The 16,838-nt window shown below is 48.6% G+C and overlaps 2 protein-coding genes and 1 long non-coding RNA gene across 6 annotated transcripts; 2 read left to right on the top strand and 1 right to left on the bottom strand.

Annotated features, from left to right (window-relative positions):
* The first annotated feature begins 2,189 nt into the window (after window positions 1–2,189).
* Window positions 2,190–6,947, top strand: cd59 (CD59 molecule (CD59 blood group)). The gene is made up of 5 exons (XM_004086043.4): window positions 2,190–2,300; window positions 3,850–3,925; window positions 4,808–4,909; window positions 5,747–5,820; window positions 6,290–6,947. The coding sequence occupies exons 2-5, from the start codon at window positions 3,871–3,873 to the stop codon at window positions 6,410–6,412; spliced, it is 354 nt and encodes a 117-aa protein (XP_004086091.1). The 5' UTR covers window positions 2,190–2,300; window positions 3,850–3,870; the 3' UTR covers window positions 6,413–6,947.
* Window positions 6,948–7,303: 356 nt separating this feature from the next.
* Window positions 7,304–15,887, bottom strand: LOC111946407. The gene is made up of 2 exons (XR_002872116.1): window positions 15,784–15,887; window positions 7,304–8,575 (listed from the first exon to the last, which is right to left on the bottom strand). It is a non-coding gene; the product is annotated as an uncharacterized LOC111946407 (long non-coding RNA).
* LOC101156308 (melanophilin) lies at window positions 7,796–16,829 on the top strand. Of its 4 annotated transcripts, XM_011494511.3 has the most exons (16): window positions 7,796–7,890; window positions 8,446–8,604; window positions 10,138–10,359; window positions 10,766–10,878; window positions 10,952–10,996; window positions 11,283–11,341; window positions 11,422–11,511; window positions 11,630–11,732; window positions 11,805–11,998; window positions 12,113–12,193; window positions 12,299–12,526; window positions 13,120–13,290; window positions 15,209–15,370; window positions 15,852–15,908; window positions 16,152–16,194; window positions 16,317–16,829. In XM_011494511.3, the coding sequence occupies exons 2-16, from the start codon at window positions 8,495–8,497 to the stop codon at window positions 16,352–16,354; spliced, it is 1,716 nt and encodes a 571-aa protein (XP_011492813.1). In that variant the 5' UTR covers window positions 7,796–7,890; window positions 8,446–8,494; the 3' UTR covers window positions 16,355–16,829. The 4 variants fall into 4 exon arrangements, with proteins under 4 accessions (XP_011492813.1, XP_023805239.1, XP_023805245.1 ...); XM_023949471.1 differs by lacking the exon at window positions 7,796–7,890 and having other exon boundaries at window positions 11,633–11,732; XM_023949477.1 differs by lacking the exons at window positions 7,796–7,890; window positions 13,120–13,290 and having other exon boundaries at window positions 8,472–8,604.
* The last annotated feature ends 9 nt before the right edge of the window (window positions 16,830–16,838 follow it).

Here is a 16,838-nt window from a genome sequence, read left to right as displayed (position 1 = left end):
CCACGACCAGAACCACGACCAGACCAGAGCCACGACCAGAACCACGACCAGACCACAACCACGACCGAACCAGAACCACGACCAGACCACAACCACGACCAGACCACAACCACGACCAGACCAGAACCACCACCAGATCAGGACCACGACTAGACCAGAACCACCACCAGACCAGAACCACCACCAGACCAGACCAGAGCCACGACCAGAACCACCACCAGAACCACCACCAGACCAGAACCACGACCAGAACCACGACCAGACCACAACCACGACCGGACCACAACCACAACCGAACCAGAACCACGACCAGACCACAACCACGACCAGACCACAACCACGACCAGACCAGAACCACCACCAGATCAGGACCACGACTAGACCAGAACCACCACCAGACCAGAACCACCACCAGAACCACGACCAGAACCACCACCAGACCAGAGCCACGACCAGAACCACGACCAGACCAGAGCCACGACCAGAACCACGACCAGACCACAACCACGACCGGACCACAACCACGACCGAACCAGAACCACGACCAGACCACAACCACGACCAGACCAGAACCACCACCAGATCAGGACCACGACTAGACCAGAACCACCACCAGACCAGAACCACCACCAGACCAGACCAGACCAGAACCACGACCAGAACCACGACCAGACCACAACCACGACCGGACCACAACCACGACCGAACCAGAACCACGACCAGACCACAACCACGACCAGACCACAACCACGACCAGACCAGAACCACCATCAGATCAGGACCACGACTAGACCAGAACCACCACCAGACCAGAACCACCACCAGACCAGACCAGAGCCACGACCAGAACCACCACCAGACCAGAGCCACGACCAGAACCACGACCAGACCACAACCACGACCGGACCACAACCACGACCGAACCAGAACCACGACCAGACCACAACCACGACCAGACCACAACCACGACCAGACCAGAACCACCACCAGATCAGGACCACGACTACACCAGAACCACCACCAGACCAGAACCACCACCAGACCAGAACCTGCAGCTGTGAGGGTCAGGGGTTTTAACGGGCTGCACCCGTCCCACATCTACAGCTGGGTCTGGAGACTCGCATGAACCTCTGGACTCAAGCGCAGGTCTACCAGACCTTCAAGCATCTGTCTGTGGCTGAGCAAACAGACAGCCGCTGGTGCAGAAACGGAACCAAGAGCAGCTGGGGTCTGGAGAAAACTGCTCAAGATAGAACCTCATCTCCATGTGAATCCATCCTGAATTCAGAACATCAACAAACCCAACAGACCCCACTCTCACACCCAACAGACCCCACCCTAAGACCCCATCCATACACAGTTTCCAGTTGGCTCATCCGTGCTCCAGTTCCTGACCGTTTACCTCGTCTCTGCTCCTGCTCCTACACCTGGCTGTGGTTCCTGTCTCCGGCTCGACTCGCGCCTTTGACTGTCTCCCCAACCACGGCTGGATGAAGCTCGTCTGCTGGACTTTTATATATGTAGTTGTAGATTTAGATAAGTTAATTCTTCTCTAAGAGTTCTGGTAAATCGCCTGTCCGTCCTGGGGGAGGATCCCTCCTTCATGTGGGCACCCCTGAGGTTTCTTCGTTTTTTCCAGAATCCGGTTTTTTAGGAGTTTTTCCTTACAGAGAAGGGGGGTCTAAGGGCAGGGATGTTAGAGTATGTTATTGAATTCTATGACTTTATAAAACTTATAATTCATCTTTAATACTCAGTAATTGGTTTGAAGCCCATTGAGACGACTTTTACTGTAATATTGGGCTATAAAAAATGAAAATGAATTGAAATGCAGCCGACCACACCCACAAACCCAGCAGGGTAGTTCTCGTGACCACCCGGGTCACTGACTGGGTTCTGGTTTTTCAGAGGTATTAAATGTGAAAGTCTGAGTTTCCTTTTTACTGCGGCTTTTGTTTCTTCATCTTTCCCCAACTTTTAGTTGATCTAGAACCAAAAACATGGACCTGAGGAGATCCATGGTTCTAGACCTGCAAAGGCAGCACAGAACCAGGCGGATCCTCAGAACATCTTAGATCTGTTTGATGTCTGCTTCCATCAGCTGTCAGCATTGATGGTTCTGCTCAGCAATCAGTCCAGCTGGTCGACCCAGAGAACAGTATGGGCTGCACAGATGCCACCCAAGTTCATGTGGAAAAAAGGCCCCTCCCACAAGGCGGGGCTTCTGAGCTGAACTCTACAGTCAGTCATTCTGTGCTCCTCATCTTTTGTCAGGAACAGTTCTGCTGAGCTACTGCTGGGTGAGTACGACCGCAGAACGCAGGGGGGGGGACTCGGGGAGCAAGACGAGAAAACAGGCGGCAAATGAGGGAAAACAGGCAGAAAATTAGGGCAAACAGGCAGTAAACAGGCAGCAAATGAGGGCAAACAGGCAGGTGAGCAGGTGGCAATGAGCTGGAAAACAGCAAATGGTGTGAGGAAAACAGGCTGCAAACCAGTGAAACACAGAATAGCAGGCGACAAACAGGTGGTTAGAAAGTTTACAAACAGATGTAAACAAGCGGAAAAAAAGGTCCTGGTGGAGAAAGGGCGTCAAAGAAGAGGGCAAACAAGGTAAACCGGCAGCAAAGAGGGGCAACTAGAAAATAAACAGGCACCAAACTGATCAGCAGGCAGCAAACTGAATAAACAGTCTGTTTCCTCTCATGTTCCAATACTTTCTGTATGACTGTTTCAACATGGGAAACATGATAAACGTCTTTAGAAGGGTTTGACACTACAGTTTTGCTAAACGGACCTTAGGCTTGGTTGATGTCCCTTAAACTGTCAGTTGACGATGTTTGCAGTAAACCATCGGGATGGACCATGATATCATCGAGGGGGGGGGGGGGGGTTATATAGGTATTACTATATAGTTATTGGATCAATATTATTCGTTATTTTACTTTATTAATTTATTTTATTTCCCAACTAATGACTCATCCGCGATGATCCAGTCTAAACTGAGGGAAGTGACTTTAACAAAAAAAGTAACAAACAGGTAACTGCCAGGTAATGAAGAGCAACGCCCAAGGGGAGGGGCTTATCATTTAAAGGGGGTGACGGGATCCCGTCACAAAACCGTTCAAACAATCATGTGGATTTGTGTTTCCAGTCGTGTCTCGACTAAATAAAGGCTGATGTTATTCCCACATGTTCCCGTGCAGCCAGCATGCAGATTGCAGCGTTTCCCGTGTGGATTTATGTTCATCAAAGGCTAAATGTTGTTAGCCCGTGTTAGCCTCTCTTAACTCTTCTTCCAGCTCCGTTCTTCAACAGACAAAGCACTGACCACACGGATTAAAATTAAAACGATGAGCAAACAGGCGCTTCATCATAACCGTAACTTTAATAAAAGCACGTTTAGAAGATCATCTCCTATATCACGGAGCTGACATGTATCTATGTATGTAGCCTCTCAGTGGAACTCATTTCCTCTTCCAGTTTGTCAAACCCTACTGCACATGTGTGAATGATTTATTCTGACCTAAAGTGTGACCTTAGTGAACGATTGTTATATTCTGAAAACACTTTTCTGGTCCCATGTACACGGTTGGATTCTAATCCGTCCATTGATCCCATCAAGATATTTGCACATGTAACTGCGGTTTATGGGGTCCACTCTCAGCGTGGGGGGGGGGGCGTGGCATCACGATGGTGTCTCTCCATCGTGATGTCAGTCACCCATCACCATCGTCCATCGGCACAACCCTACTGGACGTTTTCTTCATCTTATCTAACGTTGATCAGGTGGTAAAGAGGGGAAACCTGAGAAAACAGCAGCCAACATGACTGTCATGACTGTTACAGGAGAGCTGTGCTGAGGAGAAAATGAAGCGCACCCTGGGATTGTGTCTGTTGATCTGTTCAGCTCTGCTTGGACCGGGTACGTTTGTTTCATCACTCTGCTGCTCTGATATCACTAAAACACCGCGAGTCGTGGATGCAGCCATCATAGAAGAGGAGTCTGTTATTATGGGATGTGCAGCTCTTGAGAGACTACAACTGCTGAAGATTCAGTGTTTTGGGTAGCTTAGGTTGTGCACATACTGATGTGCCCTGCAGGGAATAAACTCATGGTGGCAGAGCAAAGAACAGAGATCTCTCAGCAGGAAAGAGCCAACTTCAAGGAAAGCAGGAGTTCCACCATCAGCGTCTCTTTACTGACCGGAGCTTTGAAACGACAAAAGCTCAGAGAAGGTCCAGATCCACCACCCTGGTGGTTCTGTCATCCTGATGGTTCTGTCACACTGATGGTTCTGTCACACTGAAGGTTCTGTCACACTGATGGTTCTGTCACACTGAAGGTTCTGTCACACTGATGGTTCCTTCAAAAGAGTTTAGAAGAAGAAAACACCCCCAATAGAAATCAGAACCCTTTAATGTCACATGGGAACTGACCAAAGATCAAAGATCCGGGTCAGAACCGGACAGAGAATGGACCTGTGGATGAGACAGTCAGGACCCATGTTGTAAGATGATCGATTTTTGACTGAACACAACTCTTCAGTGTCTGTCAGAACCAAAACCAGGAAAAACCAGCTCAGCACATCTGATTTTGATCCGATTCTCTGACAATAGAACTTGACATCTCTAATAAGCTTGACTCTTGTCCAGACAGAAGCTAACATTTACCTCCAGCTGTAGGTCTTTCTGGTTTTGGACCAAACAAAATCTATGGGGCCCTGAAGAGGAGCTTTTAATGGAGTTGGTGGATGTTTGGAGTTCTAAAGAAAAGGTAGAACATGTTCTGGTGATGTTCTTTCAGGTTCAGCTATCCGTTGTTTCAACTGTAAAGACTACACGGGCAGCTGCACCAAACAACGCGACTGCAGCTACGACGACGCCTGCCTCACACTCAGCGAAAGAGGTATGTCTGCGCAGCTGAGAAGCATCTGCGCAGCTGAGAGGTGTCTGTGCAGCTGAGAAGCATCTGCGCAGCTGAGAGGTGTCTGCACAGCTGAGAAGCATCTGCACAGCTGAGAGGTGTCTGTGCAGCTGAGAAGCAACTGCGCAGCTGAGAGGTGTCTGCACAGCTGAGAAGCATCTGCGCAGCTGAGAGGTGTCTGCGCAGCTGTAAAGCTTCTGCACAGCTGAGAAGCATCTGCGCAGCTGAGAGGTGTCTGCGCAGCTGAGAGGTGTCTGCACAGCTGAGAAGCATCTGCGCAGCTGAGAGGTGTCTGTGCAGCTGAGAAGCATCTGCGCAGCTTAGAAACTAGAATAGAATGGAATGTCTTTATTTCTATAGCACTTTTCACAGAGCGAATCACAAATTGCTTTACAAAGAGCATAAAATCATATCAAAACAAAGAAAAGTAATAAAATACAATAATAATAATAGTAAAACAAAAAAACTAGGACTAAATCAACAAAAAGCTCTCTTAAATACAAACGTCTTAGCCTGTGATTCAAAACTCTCAACGGAGTCGATCTGACCCAACGACAATGGGAGGGAGTTCCAAAGATGAGGAGCAACAGCCTGAAATGACGGATCTCCTCTGGTCTTAAAGCGGGTTTTTGGAACGCTTAAAAGATTCTGGTTGGAAGACCTCAATGATCGGGCCAAAGAGCATGGGGTTAAAAGGTCAGATAAGTACGACAGAGCTTGACCATGCAAGGTCACAAAAGTAGAATTTTAAAATCTGGAGATGTCTGCACAGCTGAGAGGTGCTCTTTTGTCAGTTCTTGACCTGTTTTTGTCCTGTAGGTGGGATGACCTATCGTCAGTGTCTGAAGTACTCGGACTGCGAATACAACCGCCTGGCCCAGATGTTCCCCCAGGTAGCAGATCCTCCAGAACACCTGCATCCACAAAAACTACTGAAGAAGAGAAAGAACAGAATATTGGTTGAATTCTGTTACAACCAGACTTTCTGGTCTGAGTCAACCTGTGATAAATCAAGACTAGGACTAAAACACCTACCATGTTTGGGCCCTTGGTCCAGTTCTGTTTCTGCCAAGGTTTGATTCCAACATAGTTTCTTATGTAAATGTTTGAAGACGCACGTGAAGGCGGGGACTGCTGTGGTCTCACTGCTTACATTCCAGAACTCAGTTCTGTAGACCTGCTGGCTTGTCTTGGAAACTTCCATACTGAACCTTTGCAAAGTAAAGATTTGCTTCAAATCCCCAGTTTGGGTCAAACCGAAGTGGACCACTGCAGATGTTAGACAAGGTTCTATGAAGAGTAAAATCCAGATTGTTTTTTTTTATGGTAAAATGTCTCTGACTCATTTGGTCTCTGTTCCAGGTTTCCAGGTTCACCTTCAAGTGCTGCAACTCAGACCTGTGCAACTCTGCCCCCCACTTTGCAGCGAGCTCTGTGATTGGTCTGCTGTCCTCTGTGGCCATCATGTGGTGGTGCATCCACTGAAAGCTCAGCGGCCCCCCCTGGAGTCTCGACAGCTCAGCATGAAGGCCAAGCTTCAGCTTGTTCATCAACGTCTCAGCTCCATCAGCAATACCCTGATCCAATTGCCAGCCTCCATCCCTCCATCTATCACACGTCTGGGGGGGGGGGGGGGGTTGTCCTCCCCAGCAGAAACCACTAGGATCTGCTGGATCACAGCTCAGCAATAGACTGCAACAGCTTCAAAGTGTCTTAAATGTTTTCCTTTTTTTCCTCACTTTGTACTAAATGTATCCTGAAACCTTCTTGAATGGTTTTCAACCTGAATTGTTCTTAAACATTTTAAACATTTGTAAAGTGTTTCCAAAATGTTCCTGGAATCCCTAACGTTCCCTAAACGCTGCTTCAACTTTCCTGAACTGTTTCTGAAACTGCTTCCATTCCAAAAATGCTTCCTTAACATGTTTGACCGACCTGAACAAAGAACTGGGATCCATCCTGTCTTGACTGTAGAAGCCGACTGCAGCTTCAGCTTAAAGCAATAAAGGTGTGAACTCCTGTTGGCCTGGACCTGATGACATGAAGAAATAAATGTTGGTAATGTCTGGTGATTAAGAGAGAACCTCATCAAGGTTCTGTTCCTCAAACCTTCCATCAGAACCAGGGCGGGCCATGCCCTCCCTCTTTTCAGAGTAGAAAGACCCAGAAGTGTCTCATCTGATGAGGAAAGCTGGCCAGGAGCTTCATTTGTTCTCTCCTTAACCCTTGTGCTATCCTAGGCACTTTAACGTTGGGAGTTGGGTCATCTAGACCCACTAGACAGACGCTGAACCTATTTTCTTCAATGATTTGTGATCTTCACTGGTGTCCATGGATTCCATGAAATCTTTCCACCTTTATCCACCTTTGTCATGGTAGGGAGAACACGTCAGTGGAAGGGGGGGGGGGTCATCTAAGACAGCACAAGGGATAACAAGGAAAACACATATAAAACCCCACAATCCGCTGAAGTCACAAATTGAAGCCTGTTTTTTCATTACCGGCTGAGGCCCTCTAGTGGTGTAAAGAGGTTACTGTCTGAACCATAGAACACAGCAGGTGTGTGTTGTATAAACCCCTCTTGTATTTAAGGTGGACCCCCTAGTGGATCAGATCCAGGGGTCCACCCATCAGACAATCGGACACCAGCCACTCAGACCAGAGTTGGAGGGACCACCACACGCCCCCCCAGTGCCAAAGAGCAGGGGGGAACAGGAGCTTTCCATAAGTTTTCTTCAAAAAAATGTCCAGGGAAAGACTCCTTCAGTCCAGATGTGTTGTTTCAAAACAGCGTCCTAACCCCACTAAATCCTCTGGATGAGATCATTGTCCCTGTTCAGAGAAACCTGTTGCGTAAGCCGTCAGCCTCTCAGTGTCAGCTTCAGGCGGTGGGTCATGTGATCTGCTGATGATTCTGTGTCTTCTGGATGTGTCTTCAGTCTGGAACTGCATTCAGTGGAGGGGTGAGTTTCTGCCTGCTGCCTAAATGTTCTGTCAGAATTGCATTTGTGACCTTCCTGCTTTTGTTGATGAAACTCTAGTCTTCCTTAACGTGGACGGTTGGTGCACGATGACTGTCAGCAGCAGGCATGCTTTTACTTTGAAAGCCTGAATGCCAGTGTGAGATTTCAGGAGTAAATGTGATGAAACAAACTTTTTAAGAGTCCTGTTGTGATCAGGAAGTTCAGGGTGTGGCATTGTTGTGTTTGTTCAGTGACCCTTCAGTGTCTCCAGGTACTTGAACTGTTTTTTTTATTACATTTATTCCAAAGAAGTTTACTGTACATACAGGTGAGTTTACTTTGGAATCTGGACGTAAACTTAGAGAAAAATCCCTCAGAGATTCGGACTCTTGATCTTGGCGGTCTAACGCTGACCGCCGGTCATTTTAGCTGCTAAACGATCGTGACGTTGGCTTCAGCTGAATGATTTAAAAGTTTGTTGCTTAAAGTTCTGATGTTCGATGCTGATTCTCTAAACTCGTCCTTCTCTGTTTTTGTAAAAATAACTACCAGCAGACCCTGATCTGGAACTGATCGTCTTCAGTTATTGATCACCTTCAGCCTCATGGAGCGAAAACTGGATCTTTCCCGCCTGACAGATGAAGAAGCCAAACACGTGTGGGAGGTGATCCAGCGCGACTTCAACCTGCGGAAGAAGGAAGAGGAGAGGCTTGGGTGCGTTGACGCTTTCTTCTCTTGATTTCTGTTCTTCCTCTTTTCAGCTGAACTTTGCTTTTCTGAATGAAGTGAAGGAATATTTAACTTTTTATAACTGATTAGCTGGATGACAGCAGGAACTCTGAGTTCATTTCAAAAGTTTGTTTTTCACATTATCATGAAGTCAAGCAGCTGACGAGCAGCACGGTGTTGCCATGGAAACAGTCAGCTGAGCTATGTGTTTGTTCAACAGTCAATTTGTTGTGAGCCTGAGAATCGATTGGTTCATGTGACGCTTGCAGGAATGTTAGCATGAAAGACGTTGTTGTTGCTGCTGATCACACTGCCATCACACGGAGCTAGTCCACAAAGACACCTCTGTGCACTTCCAAACTTCAACTCCCATCAGCCCCAGAGCCAGCGGCACAATGAGCAGGGGTACCAGGGGACCTCCAGGGATGTCTGAGAGCATGGGGGAACATCAGCAAAGGGCAGGGAAGATGTAGGAGCATCAAGAGATGTTAAGGAACACATGGAACGTCAGGAAACATGGAGGGACATCAGAAAATGTGGTGACATTTAAAAAGCATGTTTAGAAACAGAGCAGAACCATAAGAAGTGAGAAGGAACACTGATACACATCAGCAAACAATAAGGTGGAAACTTCAGGGGGCATAAGGTAAAGGGGACATGACGGAACAACAGGGAATGACAGAGAACATGGGGGACATTAGGAAAGTCTAGGGATGATGTTGGGATGTCAGAGAACGTGGAGAAGCAATGAGGAATAGAGGACAATGTTGTGGAACTGCAAAAAATGTCATGGAAAGATGGACAATTGAGAGAGGCAGGGAATGTCAGGAACCATCAGGGGATGAAGACAGGAGAACTCCAGGGAACACTGAAAACATCTGGAATCGAGGGTTGTTAGAAAACTGAGGGGAACATCAATAAAGATCCAAGAATGTCAGGAAACATCCAGGCATGTCGGGGAAGAACATCAGGAAAGGTCGTGGTGGAAAGCTAAGAGGATGTCAGCGATCATGGGGGAATGTCAGCGAATGTCAGGGGAACCTGTGTTTTCCAACATCCTCTGCTCTGGCATGTTCTAATTGGCTGGACGCACCAGGTAATCAGTCATGAGTAGGGCTTGGATATCTGGAAATCCTGCAGACACACCGGCCCCCCAGGCCTGGAGTCACCATCGCTGTGCAGGAATGGCTCATGGAGGGACATTGGTAAACACGTGGCTGAACATCAGACAATGTCAAGGAACATGGGCAGAGGGGGGTGTCAGAGGAAGTCAGTGGGAGAACCTTGGGAATATGGGGGCATATTAGGGAACATTACCAGCCATGGAGGGACAAAATAACAGCCAACTTGTTGAGCTTTTTCACCGACAAATGTCTGGACCAATAAATGTGAAATACTTCAGACATGGCAGAAATGAAGACAAAAGATTCAGTTCTTTCCTCTGTGCCATAGTTGCTGTGTCTATTCTTTAGCCCCTCCCTCCATTAAACTTGCATTCGGATTCCCTTTCTGTTGCAGGGAACTGAAGAACCAGATCGAGAAGGAGGACACAAAGAGGGAGCTACTGGGCTCCCAGAGCAGAGTGTCGGACTCACTGTGCATCCGCTGCCTTCAACCCTTCAAGTTCCTCGTGAACAGTAAACGCCAGTGTCTGGACTGCTGCATGTACACCTGCAAGTCCTGCAGCCGCTACAATAAGAAGGAGCGGGGCTGGGTGTGCGACAACTGCCGGATGACCAGGTGAGACTTAATCAAGCAAGAAGACCCTTTGATTCTGACACATGTTGGGTGTTTGGGAGAATCCCTGCTGTCTGAGTGTCTGCTGATAAGATGAGGCTTTAAAAGTTGAATGAGGTGTTCCCAAAGTTAGTCCTGATTGCTGGATGGGTCAGAGTCAGACTCTTTCTAGACTGAGGTCCTGGTCCAAGACAAAAAGAGGATATAAACAAGGTCAAGTATCAGTAAACTGAGAACACAGTTGTTGAACCCAACCCTAACAACAAAGGAGTTGTGGATCCACAGGCACAGAGAGCAGTCTGCGGTCAGCAGGTACAGTCCATCCTGATTGGATGACAGGGCACACCGCTGTGCTTCTACTGAAGGTGAAGACTGCCTTGGCTAATTTCCTTTGTGTTTTGGGTCTTAGAGTGCTGAAGATTGGGACTTTGGGTTGGTACCATGACAATGTCAGGAACCGTTTTAAGCGCTTTGGGAGTGCCAAAGTGATGAGGTCCCTGTACAAGAGGCTGAATGGGGAAGGTAACTCCAAGCTGCTTTTATTCATCAAATCCTCTCTGTCTTTGCCTTAAAACTGCTTCCTCTTGATTTACAGGCGTTCGAGATGACGACACTCAGAGCATGCCAGACGTCCGCAGCCGTAAGATTACTTACCGAGACTGCATGTCGCACAGAGCTAAAGAGTAGCTACAGGAGCACAGCAGCATTAGCTGCTAGCTAACTACTGAGAGAACTTTGTAAACTTAATGGCTGACCATTAACCCCAACGGTTGGAGTTGCTGTCAGTCGAGCCTTGGCTTTAAGTGAACCCCAAACTGCTACAAGTGTCTTTGTAAAGAAAGAAATGGCTAAACCAACGATCACTTTTTTAAACGTTCAGGTGTTTTTCAGAAGGGCAGGTGAGTGATGTCAACTGTTTGTTACAGATGTGTGCAACGGTAACGAGGAGGATGGAGGAGAGGGCGAGGCCCAGCGCTACAAAATGGTAAACACCATTTAACAGCTAGAATAGCATTAACGAACCGCCGCCCACATCAGTAACTGAGATACAGGCTCACCTGTCAGATGAGGAAGAACAAGCGCCTACTATCTGTCCATCCCATGGATTTTGACTCGGAGGAGTATTTTCTTCATTCACGTCGCCCATCTATGCAGGTAAGCAGCCGCCCGACGTCGTCACATTTGGTTTTAAAGTTCACCAAACGGGAAACCACCAATCAGACGAAGTTCAATGTGTTCAATGACCTCATGTGAGTTTGAGTTGTCTGTGCAGCAGATGCAGGAGGATCGGTATTACAGGAACGACGTGGACTACGACAATTACAACCAACGTGCCAACCGCAGGAGGAGTCTGGATCGGCATGCAATGAGAGCAGGTCAGTATTGACCACGGTGACCTTGATGTTTAGTTCAGAAGCAAATCTCATGCTTCCCGCCTCGATCTGCAGATGACCACGCAGAGAACCGGATGGTCCGAGCCCGCTCTCTGTCTAAAATCAGCTCATCTGTGGCCCGTCAGCAATACGTCGACACCTCGGATGAGGAAGAGTACCAGCGATACCCCCTCATGTACCAGCAGCCCCCCCATCGTCGCAGGAACAGCAGAACCACCTCTCAGGAGAACCTGGGCCAAGCCCCACCTGTAAGAGTGGAGAGCCGACTGAAGAGTTATATGTACTCTATTACACAACGGGAAGCTTTTACTCAAAACACTGAGGAAATGGGTCAGAACCAACACTTTGATCCGTTTCTGCAGATAAACGAGCTGAACAAACGAATGTCTGCCATTGAGAGCCTGCTGAGCCGACTGGAGGAAAAGATGACACCAGCTGATGAGGTGAGGCCAGACCAGAACCTTTCATTGGAGCTGCAGAGATGGAACAGGCCAGAACCAGCCTCTCAGAGTTCTGTTCAGAAAGCCGTCACCTGTGTGCTCCTGCAGGCGGCGTCTGCTAAGAACGAAGAGGAGAAACTACGACGGAAGCTGAGCGAGCTGGCGGGGAACCTGAGCGACAAGGGCCTGTCGTCGGACGAGGAGCCCGGGAAAAAGTTCTCCTTAGCGCTGAAAGGTCACAGCAGCTCGAGGTCCGGTCCAGTGGCCCCTCTGGTGGCTCTGAAGGACAAAGAGTTAAGCTCGTCCAGCGACGAGATGCCCACCGAGACCCAGAAGGTACGTGGTCCCGGGGATCAACTTCAGGCTTAGCATGAAACAGAAAGAAGGCAGGAACCTGGAAGTTCTGACGACATCCAGCAGGTCCAGCATGCAGCCCATGTTTGGCTCCACCCACTACAAAGTCCTGAACCCACTTCAGTCTCCAGAAGCTTCCAGGTTCCTGCGGTGACTTGCTTCATGGGACTTCTGCATGGCTTAGCTTCCTCCAGAAGTATTCCAGCTCCTCATTTCAGTGAAGATACTTGTGTAGATGTTTGCCAGGATCTCCTCTGTCCTGGCTGGTCAGAACCAGAGACCGGGCCTGCATTAACTCTGGGTTCAAAACGTGAACATCTGCTGTAGAACCACGGACAGATGGACCAGAACCAGTCTAATCCAGTGTCTGCATGACTAACAAGGCGTGTCCGCAGCCTAACCCATGTCAGGTTGTTGATGTGAAGCTCAGCAGCTACCTGCCTGGACCCCAAGAGGACTACTAGATCTGGTCTGAGTTAACCGATCCTGGACTCCGGGCGTTCAGTGGGGTAGCTGCTGCTGGACTGGTTGTTGTTTTCCAGCTGCTAATGTCTGTCCCTCTACATGGCTTTCAGAGATCCGCCGCCGCCGCCCTCTGTGACCTCACCACTGAGGTCCTGAGAACCATAAATGCCACAGAAAACGCAATGGTCGAGTACGGCCTCGCAGAGCCGATCGACAGATCCTACTTAGTCGGCACTGATGTAAAGCAGGCCGATGATGCTTTCAGGGAACTTGAGGAAAATGTAAGCTTCCACCATAAACTGCCCTCCTCGCCCCCGCTGAGCCCGCCCCCTGGCTCGTCTGAAGCATGACAGAACGTCTGGCCTGGCTTCAAACCTCCCGGCTGCTGTGTGTCCGGTCAAACAGGGCTGGGTTCTGGGAAACATACTGGGCAGGGTCGGCTCCAGTCCGGGTCACAGAACAAGTCTCCCACCATAAACCGACCGTCTCTGTCCAACCTTCCCCATAGCTACCCCAGCAGGAAGCCTCCCCCAGGTGTTATAAGGAGGGAGGAGGATCCACCTGCATGAACCACCAAGTACCTGGTTTGACTTCATAAAACAAGAGACTTTCCTGTTGATGATGGTGAGGGGGAACTAGAACGAAAACAAAACATTGATAAAAAGTGTAATAAATCTTCTGTTTATCGTCAGACACCTGAAATGCAGATTATGATCCTTCTGGTCTGAACATCCATCCTCATGTTTACACTCACCGTCCACTTTATCAGGTCCAGGGTTGGACCCCTTTAACCTTCAGAACCGCCTTAATCCTTGTGTACGGCATAGATCCAACACGGTTCTGGAAACATTCCTCACACTTTGGTCCATGTTGACATGACAGCATCAGTTGCTGCAGATTTGTCTGCTGAACATCCATGATGTTGGTCTCCCGTTCCACCACATCCCAAAGGTTCTCTATGGGGTTCTAGTGACTGTGGAGGCCGTTTGAGTCCAGAGAACTCATTGTCATGTTCTAGAAACCAGTCTGAGATGATTCCAGCGTGATGACATGGAGCCTTATCCTGCTGGCAGCAGCATCAGAAGATGGTCCACTGTGGTCAGAAAGGGATGGACATGGTGAGCAGCAATACTCAGGTAGGCTGTGATGTTGGAACCATGCTAAACTGGTTCCATGACAACACCACCACCACCAGCCTGAACTGTTGATACACGGCAGGATGGATCCATGCTTTCATGTTGTTCTGACCCTAGCATCTGAATGTGGCAGCAGAAATGGAGACTCATCAGACCAGACAACTTGTTTCCATCTTCTATGGTCCAGTTTTGGTGAATCTGTGAGAATTGTAGCCTCAGGTTCCTGTTCTTAGCTGACAGCAGTGGTACCCGGTGTGGTCTACTGCTGCTGTCGTCCATCTGCCTCCAGGTTGGACGTGTTGATGCTCCTCTGCAGACCATGGTTGGAACCAGTGGTTCTTTGAGTTCCTGTTGTCTTTCTATCAGCTGGAACCAGTCTGACCTCTGACATCAACAGGACATTTCTACCCACAGAACTGCTGCTCACTGAATAGTTTCTCTTTTTTGGACCATTCTCTGTGAACTCTAGAGATGGTTGTGGGTGAAAATTCCAGCAGATCAGTAGTTTCTGAAATCTTCAGATCAGCCCGTCTGGCACCAGCAACCATGGTTCAAAGTCACTTCAATCACCTTTCTTCACTGTTCTGATGCTGGTATGAACTGCAGCAGATCGTCTGGACTATGTCTGCATGCATTGAGTTGCTGCCGTGTGATTGGCTAATCAGAAATGTGCCTTAACGAGCAGCTGGACAGGTGAGCCTGATGAAGTGGACCGTGAGTGTACATCTGGACGAAAACTAAAACTCTGAAGGCCTCCAAAGGTGAAAGATCATGATGACAACATTGAACTCTGCAGGTGACAAACGGATGGATGTGGGATAAACATTGAGCAGCTTTCACATCTCAGGTTTTTACCAGATTCAAAAACAGGAAGAGTCCAAATCTTTCTGGACCTGTTCTCAGGACAGAACCGACCTCCAAGGAACTCCAGGATGAAAGTCCTCCAGGAGTAGACCTGGGAAACCACCAGTGTGTTTCCACAGAGACGCAGCCCTGCAGCTTCCTCCTTCTGACCGTCTGTGCCGCCAGCTGACCTGCTGTGTCTGCTGTCTCACCTGTGCAGGTGTACGTCACAGCTGGTCAGTCCTACGATCTGGAGAGCAAGCTGCAGCGGCTGGAGAAGAGCGCCAAGAACAGATTTGGAGGTACCACAGACTCCGATCTCTCCGAGCTGGAGGATGTGGTGGCGCTGACTGCCGCCAGAGTGCAGAGCGCAGAGAGCGAGGTGGGCGGGGCCTGAATGTTTTTTACTATGAATGTTTGTGAAGGTAGCAGGAAATCTGTGATGGCTAAAAATAGAACATTAGAACAAGGCCATTGTGTACACTGGCCTGTGTTACCTTTGTAATCTATTACCTGTGTTGCTTAGGTTATCTGTGTTGTCTCAGTTACCTTTGTAACCTGTGTTACCTGGGTTGACTGTGTTTCTGGCTTACCTGTGTCACCCGCGTTGCCTGCTTACCTGTGCTACATGTGTTACCTGTATTGCCTGGGCTTGGGGAGAACGTTCACACAGATGAGCACCCGGATGTCACCCCCCCCCATCCTTAAATCCCAAATGGCGAGAACTGAAAGAATGCAGACGGTCCTGGTCCAGTCCAAGACCCTGCTCACCAAAAATGTTGACAGCAGACAAACCTTGAAGAAACCCACGTGGTCCTCATGCAGATCACAGAACATTCTGACTGGGCTGTTTTTTCCTGCAGGTGTCCGACATTGAGAGTAAACTGGCTGCTCTGAGCGCCAGCGGCCCCAGGAAGAAGGTATGTCTGAACCAAAACTCTCCAGAACCCTCACAGGTGTGTGAAGAAAGTCCAGATCTTCTAAACATCCATCATGAAGACTCTATTCACACTCAAACCCAGTGGTGTCAGACGCTGCACCATAGCCTCTGCTGCAGGGTCTCCTCCACGTGTGTGAGCCTGTGGATCCAGCTTCATGCATGAACTGGGTTCTGTTCTGACCAGCCTCCACCAGCCGGTTCTGATCAGTCTGGAACTTTGCAGGTTTCTGGATCTCACATGAAGAAGAGGGCCGGTCCGGATCTGAGTAAGAAACATTTCTGGATCCGCGTCTGAAGTTCTGAAAAGATCTGAAACAGCCCTGACTCATGGATGGATGGTGTAGTGTCTGCCTGTTCTCAAACCCAGCACTGTTGTTCCTGTCTGCAGAGACCAACGGGGCTCACTGGAGGTCCAACATGGTCTGATCTGGAACCAGACTGTCCCGGCTTTTCTTCACACCCCTCCTGCTCTTCATCCTCACATCTGTAGCCCACCATCATCTTCATCACAATGAATCACCATGAGAGCCTGAAGGGAAGAGGAGGAGTGGTGATCAATAGATCCACCAACGCTGACGCGTCAGTTTACCGAAAACTGAAAGATCTGGATCCTGAAGGTTCTGACGTTAGACTCACGTTCACCAAACAGTGGAACGGAGAACAGATCTACGATCCATGGATCTATGACCCATGGATCAGTTAGATCCCAAACGAATAACAGATTTATGACCCGTGGATCTGTTAGACACAGATCTAGCTTTAGGATAGATCTATGGTGGATAGATGTGTTAGACACCAGAACCCATCAATCCCCAGAGCTTCCTGTTGATGTTTAAATGAGGAATCATACATTCTAGAGCTGGTATTTATCCCGATCAATAAAACACCTTTTTGAACAATGTTTTTATTG

Source organism: Oryzias latipes, chromosome 2 (assembly GCF_002234675.1).
Source record: "Oryzias latipes chromosome 2, ASM223467v1".
In the NCBI taxonomy this organism is placed as follows: Eukaryota; Metazoa; Chordata; class Actinopteri; order Beloniformes; family Adrianichthyidae; genus Oryzias; species Oryzias latipes.
This window is presented reverse-complemented; position numbering and strand designations above follow the sequence as displayed.